Source organism: Raphanus sativus, chromosome 1 (genome assembly GCF_000801105.2).
Source record: "Raphanus sativus cultivar WK10039 chromosome 1, ASM80110v3, whole genome shotgun sequence".
Taxonomy (NCBI): domain Eukaryota; kingdom Viridiplantae; phylum Streptophyta; class Magnoliopsida; order Brassicales; family Brassicaceae; genus Raphanus; species Raphanus sativus.
In genome coordinates, this window is record NC_079511.1 from 12,632,205 (window position 1) to 12,642,267 (window position 10,063).

General features: G+C 31.2%; 2 protein-coding genes across 5 annotated transcripts; one reads left to right on the forward strand and one right to left on the reverse strand.

Annotated features, from left to right (window-relative positions):
- Positions 1–571: 571 nt before the first annotated feature.
- On the reverse strand, positions 572–2,134 carry LOC108846445 (uncharacterized). Of its 4 annotated transcripts, none has more exons than XM_056987887.1 (4): positions 1,763–2,134; positions 1,224–1,443; positions 1,075–1,121; positions 572–965 (listed from the first exon to the last, which is right to left on the reverse strand). In XM_056987887.1, exons 2-4 carry the CDS (start codon positions 1,309–1,311, stop codon positions 696–698), a joined length of 405 nt encoding a protein of 134 aa, XP_056843867.1. In that variant the 5' UTR covers positions 1,312–1,443; positions 1,763–2,134; the 3' UTR covers positions 572–695. The 4 variants fall into 4 exon arrangements, with proteins under 4 accessions (XP_056843867.1, XP_056843795.1, XP_056843846.1 ...); XM_056987815.1 differs by having other exon boundaries at positions 572–777; positions 864–965; positions 1,224–2,134; XM_056987866.1 differs by having other exon boundaries at positions 573–777; positions 864–961; positions 1,224–2,134.
- A 6,935-nt stretch (positions 2,135–9,069) lies between these two features.
- On the forward strand, positions 9,070–9,694 carry LOC108837018 (precursor of CEP14-like). Its single transcript, XM_018610098.2, has one exon. The coding sequence runs from the start codon at positions 9,214–9,216 to the stop codon at positions 9,532–9,534; it is 321 nt and encodes a 106-aa protein (XP_018465600.1). The 5' UTR covers positions 9,070–9,213; the 3' UTR covers positions 9,535–9,694.
- The last annotated feature ends 369 nt before the right edge of the window (positions 9,695–10,063 follow it).

The window sequence follows — 10,063 nt, forward strand, 5'->3', positions numbered from 1 at the left end:
TCTACTTGATTGGCAAAATTTTAGAGTAAATAAGAGTAATAATTTTTTGACATCTTTTGTTTACTCTAACAGTGCTAACCAATCACACTCATTATGTGTAGGCATATATATATATTTGAATGTAATGTTAAATTAAACTCAAAAGAAAAATGGTGTTCGTTTTTTACAATGGAATGCAGATAGAAACATTTTTTTTATTTTTTTTGAAACTCAGATAGAAACATTTATGCAAAGATTAAAACCTAAAACTGAGTAGAGATCGATCTATGTGTAGGCATATATTACATACAAGGAGATCAAACGTGTACATATAAAGGAAAATAAAGCAGAGAGGATGCATGGGACCGGACGTGTTCGGAAACGGCGGAACGCGCCAATGTTTCTCTGTTGATCGGCAACACCAGAACATGGCCATGTGACCCACCCACTCTTTTTTTTTTTTTTTGCTAAAGGATTCACTCTTTTTTTTTTCTGCTTCTTTTTGTCATTTCTACACTTCTTTTTCGTCTGTTTTAATTTTTAATTGATGAAAGCATGATTCATCTTTTTCAAAGGATTTCCCCCCTAAGAGCATCTCCAATGGTGTTACCACCATTGGAATCCTTAGCATTAGTTTACTATTTTTTTTTGTGTTTGAATAGTTAAGGATTCATCTCCAAATTTGAAGTCCAATGGTGTTCTCCAATTTGGAGTTTTTAATACTTGTGAAAAAAAAAGCTTTGGCAAAGAACAAGAACAAATAAAAGAACAAGAACAATAACAATCCAGATAGTCATCCTACAAGTACACACACAAATAGATAACGAATTACTTCCTGACATCAAATAGCATTCATGAAATACATAGCAACTAAACTCTGCTACCTGCACTTGGAAGTAGATTCCCATGTCAACGAGAACATTCTTGACATCAACATGGTTTTCCAAATTCTCGCCAGTCCATCTTGTGTGCGCCTCTGTTTCTGCCTAAAACAAATTAAGAACAAAGCAGTTCCATTACTGGTGTACCAACTCCGTATATACAAAGCAAAACTGAGAAAGGTTTCGATGAAGGTAGAGGGAATGGATGAATTACCTTATGTGCTTTTACACGTAAAATCAGGTCTACTTGATCCACCCCACCTAGAAGAAGAAGAAGGATAAAACTACCTTATCATACAGTCCAAAATGAATCCTTTGGAACCAACAAAGAGTGCAAACGATAGGGAAGTTGGGTTTGCTTACCCAAGTTGGTCAATAGCGATGACCCTGAATCGAGAGGCAAGGGCATCAAAATTACGGAAGAAGAAACCTTGAGAAGCACCGTATCCATGAACCATGACAAGAGTGGGAGAACCTTCCTTGGCTTCAAAGGTGATAGTGTTGATGTATCTAGACTCGTTGCTAGAAGACCTAAACCACCTGACTTTGGAGCCTGGTGGTCCTGAACCAATGTTGACTCGTTCTTGTACATAAGGCGTCATGAAGATTATTCACCCACCCCCAAAATTAGAAACTTTCAGAAATTAAAAAAAATCATAAAGGCGTGATCTTTATGTGATAAGAAACAGAGTAACTAAAACAGAGTAATCATCAAGCTCTCATAGATCGATCTGTATCTTTATAAATCTTCTCCGCAAGTGTGCTTTAACACTTCATTCTTCAGCAGCTTTCACTTTCTAAAACTTCTACTCGATTCAGAAGCACTAACTAAGACTAAATCATCATAAATATTCATAATCATCAAATGTCAGGTTTTGATTACAGCGACTTAATAAGCTCACCTGATTCCGTCAATAACGGTGTCAATCCGCCCGTTTTCTACCGGAACCCCGGAGCAAGAGTGTGGCTCAGGACCTACGAGACGCCGGAGGACGCGGTGGTGGCGTACGACCGAGCGGCGTTTCAGCTCAAGGGATCGAAAGCGAAGCTGAACTTTCCGCATCTGATCAGGATGTGCGAGCGGAGAGATTGAGAGAGAGCCAGGGAGGAGAGATAGAGAGAGAGAGAGGAAGAAAGAGAAGGTTAAGGATCAAGTCCTTCCAATCCTTCTTGAAGGATTGATCCTTGGTTAGTTAAACCAAAATATTATTATTATATTTCATCACGGAAGAAAGAGAAGGTTAAGGATTCGTCACGGACCGCTGTTGCGGATGGTCTAACAGTATTGGACGTCACATATATTTGCTTAGATCCACCGATAGTCTATATAAATGGATTGGCTAAGCATAGGTATATTGTTTTGTCATTTTGAAATTACAAATTCATCTAGAATTCGATTTTATTTTTCTGATTTCAGTGAAATTTTACTATATTAAATTTTGAAGCAGAAGCTTTCATTAGATAGTAAATTTATAAAATTATCACCTTATTTTACTTAACATTAGTAGGAGAGCTTACCAGTAAATATGCTTATAAAACAAGGAATTATATATATTTATAAATAATACTTGAAATTTTTGTTCAAAAATTATATAGAAAAATATAAGATGTATTATGTATATAATATTTGTTCGGTACTAAGGTTGCAAGGGTTTAAGATTATACGTGAAGGTGGAGCAGTGGAGGCCCATTTTGGAGCTTAGGTACCGGCCATGCTCTTGACTTTTCTCTGCCTCCACGATTTTGTGTTTAGCTCATTAATGTCACGAACACGCTTGGAAAAACAGTGACAAAATCATATAAGTCAACATCTTTAATGGTCTTCTAATATAATATTATACTAGAACTTGACCCATATCCATCGTAAATATTTGATTTAATTTGTGTTAAACGTAAACTTATAAACCGTTGATTTTATAAAAAAATATCATGTATATTTTGTATGTTTTGTAATTTACATATTGAATATAATATATTATTTTATAATATAGATGTTAAAAATATTTTTTATTTGTACATAATGTTATATTAAAAATTGTAATTGATGCAATTTGATGTAAATGTTCTATTTATATATTAATATTTTAAATTTATTTTAAAATGAAACAACATATTAAAAAAAATATTTCTATGCATTAGTTTTCTATAAATTATTATTAATTTCATAATATTTTGTTTTCTTGAAAATTAAACACTCGAAATTTTTATATTTGACTAAACTAAATAAGGTAATATATACTACATTTAAAATTTATTTTATATAATATAAACTATATATTTCAGTTTGTGTTTTTATTTTCACTTCAAAGAAACAACAGTTATTGTAATTAACTAATTTAAATTGATCTTAAATGCAGTGGCAAAATTTGTAAATAAAAAATACAAAAATAAATACTTAATTTATTATAAATGCATTGGCTAAATGTGTAAATAAAAAAAGTACTTATTCTGCCATCCATATTTCCAGACAATTCTCATTTATCATGTTATTTATGTTTTCAAACAGTACTAAAATGTACTTCAGTTTTAGTAATATACTAGATTTTGACCCGCGCTTCCGAAGCGCGGGTATTATTTTTCACTTTTATGAAAATATTATTTGTTTGTAATTATTGAATGTATTTATCTTATTAAAACTTTCTTTATAATAAATTCGACATATTAGAGTGCCCCTGGTAAACTATGTATTTCTCTGACTTTATTTTATTTCCTTTTCAATCAATATATTTATTTGGCTTATTGTTAAAATAAATAATTTTAGAATATAACTGTACAATACTTTTACATTGATATTTTGTTTAAACAATGTGACATATTTGTATATTAATTAAATATTTACATTGTAATTTGTATACAGTTCAACATATTTGTCTAATTTGTTGTTAAAAGAAATGATTTTGAATTCAAATGTACAGTACTTTTATATTATTTTTTCTTCAGTTCATATAATTTTTTTAAATAAATTTCTTTCAATATAAGCTACATCAAAAATTAGTCAACTAAAGAATCTATAAACAATTATTTACATAACAATATAATATATTTATATATTAATTCAGTTTAATATACAAATTATTTATTACTGTCATATTTAAAATGAAAGTTTATTGATATATTTTTAGGTTGCTACAAATCAACCCGTACCGAAAATGATCCAACTCGAACCTCCTACGATGTTTATAATATTCGAATGATGTTTATTTAATTTAAAAATCTAGGGAAAAATATTGTGTATCACGAAAACATATATGATCAATTAGTGGTTTCCTAAAATGTAGGAAGTTTAAATGGATTTGTTAATTTTATTTGGATAGAGATATTTTTTTTAATAAAATACAATCCATGTTTCCAAATAATTTTTTTAACTACTATCCAAGTTTCCAAACAATTTTTTTAACTACAATCCAAGTTTCCAAACAAACTTATTCTTTATAAATGCTAATCCAAGTAACCAAACACACCAAATTTTTTTAATACTCTTGTCCAAGTATCCAAACACACCGAAATTGTACTTCAGCTTTAATAAGATAGATATAAAAGAGAACGATTTATATTCATTTTTAATGCTGATTTATTATGACATTGCAACTATGAGAAAAATTATAAAGATGGATCGAATATCGACAATATTATATCTTGTGAGATTTACGCCTTAACTGAATCATCTAGGCCGTCCTGTGAATATTCACTTCTGACCAGATTTATTTACACCTGTTGAAAATCTCTTGTACGTTTTTCTTTCGTAGTCTGCATTAATAAATCACTCTCTACGGAACTTTGAAACCTGAATTTCCTATTGAGAAAAAGTATTTTGGAAGAAGAGTTACAAATAAAAGTAGAGTTCTCGTTATTTTGTAGAATTTTGGTATACTTAAAATGGTTTAGACAATACAACAAAATTATCAAAATAATATCTTTATATATTTACTATTATTGTTTACAGTTTCCACCAGCGTTTTTATTTTAAAAATCGTGGATTTCTTCCAAAACGTAAAATTGTGACAAAGTTCTTATTTTACTAAAAAATATTTTTGGTCTTGCCAGAAGATATATGTGAATTCAATATCTTATAAATATAACTTAAATCTAGCTTGTGACGTTTTTAACAGTTGTAGCAATTCTATATATTATTGCATCACCATAGACATAGTGTGTTATATGTTTTTAAAATCAATATATGACAAACAATTTTCTTATAATAATAGTATTAATAAAAAAATCCAAAATTGTGAAAAATTCGCAATTTTAACAAGTATATGTTGTTGCTTCACCATGATCATGTGATACTGGTAGATAATGTGCACCAAACTTTTTTAGATATGCAAGAACATTTCTAATCGATTACTATTTTCATCTTTATAATAGTATTTTGAGGTAAAATTGCTCTAACCATCTCTATTTCTTCTTTTATAATAAAAATCTCTATTTTTCTCTATTTATAGAGAAATAAATAGCATTCCTCTATTTTTGTTCTATATTTAGAGATTGCTATTTTATATAAATACATTAGAACATATCCCACATTTCTTATAGAGTTTTCCTATTCTAGAAGTGAAAATAGCAAATACATTGGAATAGTATAATAAAGTGAATTTACGCTATAAATAAATAATGTTTGGACTTTAATATTTTATTAATTTATAAATTTATTAATTTAAAAAATCAGATTTTATAGTTTAAGATATATTTTGCCTAAAGTAAGAAAACTATTTGATTTTAGTGTATATACATTAATTAACATTTTGAAACTCTACATTTTTTAATTTTATTATATTATTTAGTGTATATAGAATATATCTTGTAGAATTTAAATGTGTTCTTAGATATTAAAATATATTAAATGTTAAAAAAATATAAAGGTAACTCCATTGTGAATATTAAACTAACAATATAATAGTTGGTTTGTACTTATATAAAATGTATATTGATATAGTTATTAGTTTATAATTTAATGAAACTATATATTTACAATAAAAAAAACTGAAAAAATTATCTTATTGTTTTATCTGTTTATATTAAAATTTGAATCGTCCCTGATTTGGAACCGGAGAAAATTTATTAATTTATAATATTTATTAATTTATCGATTATTAATTTATAGATTTTCTAATGTAGCAAGAAATAATACATTATAAGTCTCTCTTAATGCATGTCTAGTTTTGTCTAAATTTTTGTTTTGTTAAAATTTTGCAAATTGCAAATTACTTCGCCTGATCTAATGGTAAATGGTTCTATGGGTCAAAATTTCATGATTAACTTTCATAGGGTTTCACAGAATTAATTATTAACTAATTTATTTATTTGAGATATGTGCATGGTGCATGGATTTCTACATTAGCAATGATTTTATAGTTTTTAACCAACGCTCGAGATTATGGTAAGCACTAACTGGACATTTGCCAGCCATCTAATATTTGATTAGATTTCGTGTTTTCAATGTTTTGTTTTATGATATTTTGTATAAATCAAAATAATATTAAACAAAAAGCTTGAGAATGTGAGTAATTAAGTTAGACATTAATAAGCCACTTTTAAGTAAAATTGATTTTAATAGTCAAAACTCAGACTAGAGAAAAAGAAAACTCCAAAAAAGTTGGGATAACAACATCAACCGGAAAGTATAAGATTTGTTTTCTCAAGAAAAAGGGTGTGAAAAAAAAGACATGAAACTTGTGAGCCTAACATTTGGCGGTGACGTGAAGACCACCGTTGAAAATGGTGGCCGGCGGCTTCTGAATTTTGAAAACATCAACTTCGTCACGTACCAAACTCATCCCACGTGTTACATCGTACGTAATACCGTATCCCAAGAGATTTAATTAGCCTACCTAACTAATTAACTAAATAAGTATAACAGTATTAAATTGATTAAATTTATTCACTATGTACTTAAGAGCAACATTATCAATGGAACTTCTTAATATGTCTTTAGCATATTTTATTAATATTTTTAAGTTTAGAATCAAAGCTAAGGACTTTCCTAAATTTATAGATTATTGGTGGGACTTGTGTTGTATCTTAAACAAAAGGCCAAATACTATCTTAAAGCTAAGAACTATAAACATTCATGGCCATCTTTTCTCTTAAATGAAATGAACATAACAAACATTCATACACAAAACAGCTTTCATTATCATTAACTAGACTCTCTCGCTCTATTCGATCTTCCATAACAAATCAAAATTACCTTGTAACTCTCGGCTGCAACGTAGACCGGCTTGTTCATACTGTGCACGACTAGCGCCATCTGATAAGTTCCCATCATGTTGATAACACCGCCACTTTCTACAACTCCATCTGCTCCCACAAACACCATGTCCACCTCGTCCATGCTATACGCCACAGCTGAATCAAGCAGCAGCTTCACAGGAACGTCGAGCTTTGATAGCTGATTTGATAACAAAACTCATGTTCCATCCGGCCTTCCCTCTATAATTCATGGAAACGGTCCATTGAGAGAGTCTACTACTACTACTACAAAATCATAAGAGAAATAGACCTAATGACAACATTACATAGATCACAAACACCAAAATGTATCAGAGACACATAACATCATATACAAACCATGAAAGAGGCACAAGACATTAACTGGCTTTTACTTCATACCTAATAGGAACACAGAGAGCATACAACAACATGTACCTAATAGGAACACAGTAGAACAAACAAGTGTAGATATTTAAAGAGACAGAAAAAAGAAAGGAATCTGTGCATAGAACTCGGAAGAGCATCTATTTAATCAAACCTAAAATATGTGCTTTCGTCCTGTAGATCCTGCAACTGATACATAAAACAACAACAACAAAAATAAGGCAGAGAAGAAAAGAGAAAACAGAGATCAATACAAAGTGCGATTGTCCTTTTGTTACCAACCAAAACGAACGTAAGGTACAATAATGGCTTGGTTTAAGTTCAAAGCACAATGAAAATTAGAGCACAAACACAAATTCCACGAATCCAAGTTCAAATCCAGAAACAAAATTACAATTGAGTTCCACAAAATCAAAGAAGCTACACAGTTTATAACTGAAAAGTAAACACCTTTCACATCTTCTTCTTCTATTCTATTATGATGTAAATAAAAAAAAGTATCTTACCCTGCAAGAGATTTCACCAAACTTCTCAGCACGTTCAAGAAGACGCGACTTAGCCGAGTTAAAATCTTCGTACTCCAAAGCAGACGTCCTCGCCACGTATCTGATGAACAGATCGCATCCAGCAGTCAAAGAGATCGAAATCAAGGTGAGAAGAACTGTCGAGAGAGAAGCGAAGACGAAGAGAGAGATGCGGTCTATGGAGAAGCGACGTCGAGGGAGACGCGACGTCGAGGGAGATGCGACGTCGAGGGAGAAGCGTCGTCGGTATGATTATCGGCTTTGTCAAGAGAAATTCGCCGGCTAGAGAGAACCGAAGACGACGAACACGAAGAAAGAGAGATGCGTCGGCCATACGAAGCATGACACGTACCACTTAAAGACGAGAAGAAATGTATCTAAGCTAAGGACGTCCTTAGCTTAATTGGACTTTTTTATTTATTTTTGGCCAAGTAATGGTTAAGGACTTTTCTAAGATAGCCCGATAATAGTGTTCTTAGGACTCAACTTGATCAACCAAAGATTATTCTGATTATTGCATACTGATTAAACTAGTTGTACTCTCGTTGATTACTAATCCCTTTCTTCTTTTTTTTTTCTGTCCGCGACTAATCCCTTTATTTTTAAGTCAAAACGATCGTCTCGTTTTTTATAGTTTTGTTTGATCTTTGACTTTAGCCCCCTTACATATTAAGTACATTTCACATTTTGGATAAAAATTGCTGGTAATATTTAATCTTTATGCAAAATGCTAACTTCACTTTTTCCTCTTCAGGCTGCTATCTAAAATGTCCTCTTTGACTTTTGAAAACGTAATTCATTTTTCTATGTGTAGCTGAAATTGCCAAGAATCTCCTTTAATAGGTTTGTACATGACTTTTGAAATTGGATTTGTATTTCATAATGTAAGTTTCCCAAATGACAATATATATGAAATTTAATGGAAAACATAGTGTCTGGAAATTATAACCAAGTTATACTAATTTGCTATGCATGCATGTGGTAGAGTCTGGCGTTAGACTTCTTCTATTCATAATAACGAAAAAGAAACACAAAAGACAAATAGTGATTCGACCAATTCGTACATTAATCAACATTCTTAAATAGGAACTGTCTTTCTCTCTCTCTCTATTATGTTGGCTATATATACATAATACTTCATGCTTTCAGAGCAACCTTAAGTCTTTTAATTATATTGAATTGATCTCTCTGTCTCTGTCTCTTTCTATTTCTCTAAATTTATCCCAAAGATTTTCATGGCCGTTCGTCTAGTGACCATCGGGGTTTTCATTGTCTTTGCCGTCATCCTCGTGGCCTTGCCGTCACCTGTTTCTTCAAGAAAGCTCTTGGAGATGAAAAAACAAGAAAATTTGACGGTAAGAGAGGAAGAGAAGAGTCACGTACCTCACGTGACCAACACCACTACCCTAGCAGCTCTGCCAAAGGGCAAAATCCCAAACTCGGCACCGAGCAAAAAGGGTCACGCCGTCATCTCAGCCGTGAAGCTCCGATCTCGACATCTCTCCACCGTTCACCGGTTTCTTCAATCCGTTCCAAGTCCGGGCGTTGGCCATTAATAGTCTTCGTTAGATTAGATTCCTATTTCATTTTATAAAAGTTTAGTAAATTATTTTTCTAACTATTATGATAGGAAATTTCCACGAGGTAGACCATTGTTTTGGGACTTTACTCACGTTACCAAAAGTTTTCCATGAGTAAATTAATCTAAAGTTTATTGGTTAAATATGACGCGGGTTTAAATTTATATCCCATCTTATAATAACATTGTTATACTTTTCTTCTGTTGTAACAAGTTGGGTTAGTGATTCTTATTCAGTCGACGTACTTAATGAGTCGAACATTTACATACATCCATGGTCTTGAGATTAGTGGCTGCGGAGATTAACAATAATACATAGAGAGATCATAGAATGAGTACTATAAACAATATCAATGTAGTAGTAATGTTTTATATTGTACTATAAACGGATTTTAACAAACTAGTCGAAAATATTTGTATTTAATATTATTGAAGTCCATACTGAAGATTCTAATTGAAAATTTAATTGGATATTGATTCTACAGTGAAAACTTGAGAGCCCAAAA

Bases quoted from the DNA above. Each gene is read 5' to 3' on its own strand.
- LOC108846445 (XM_056987815.1), bottom strand. From the start codon at position 1,452: ATGTACAAGAACGAGTCAACATTGGTTCAGGACCACCAGGCTCCAAAG. The intron at 966-1,074 runs GTAATTCATCCA...AATTTGTTTTAG, and splicing joins TACGTGTAAAAGCACATAAG to GCAGAAACAGAGGCGCACAC. The intron at 778-863 runs GTAGCAGAGTTT...GTGTACTTGTAG, and splicing joins GAATCTACTTCCAAGTGCAG to GATGACTATCTGGATTGTTA.
- LOC108837018 (XM_018610098.2), top strand. From the start codon at position 9,214: ATGGCCGTTCGTCTAGTGACCATCGGGGTTTTCATTGTCTTTGCCGTC.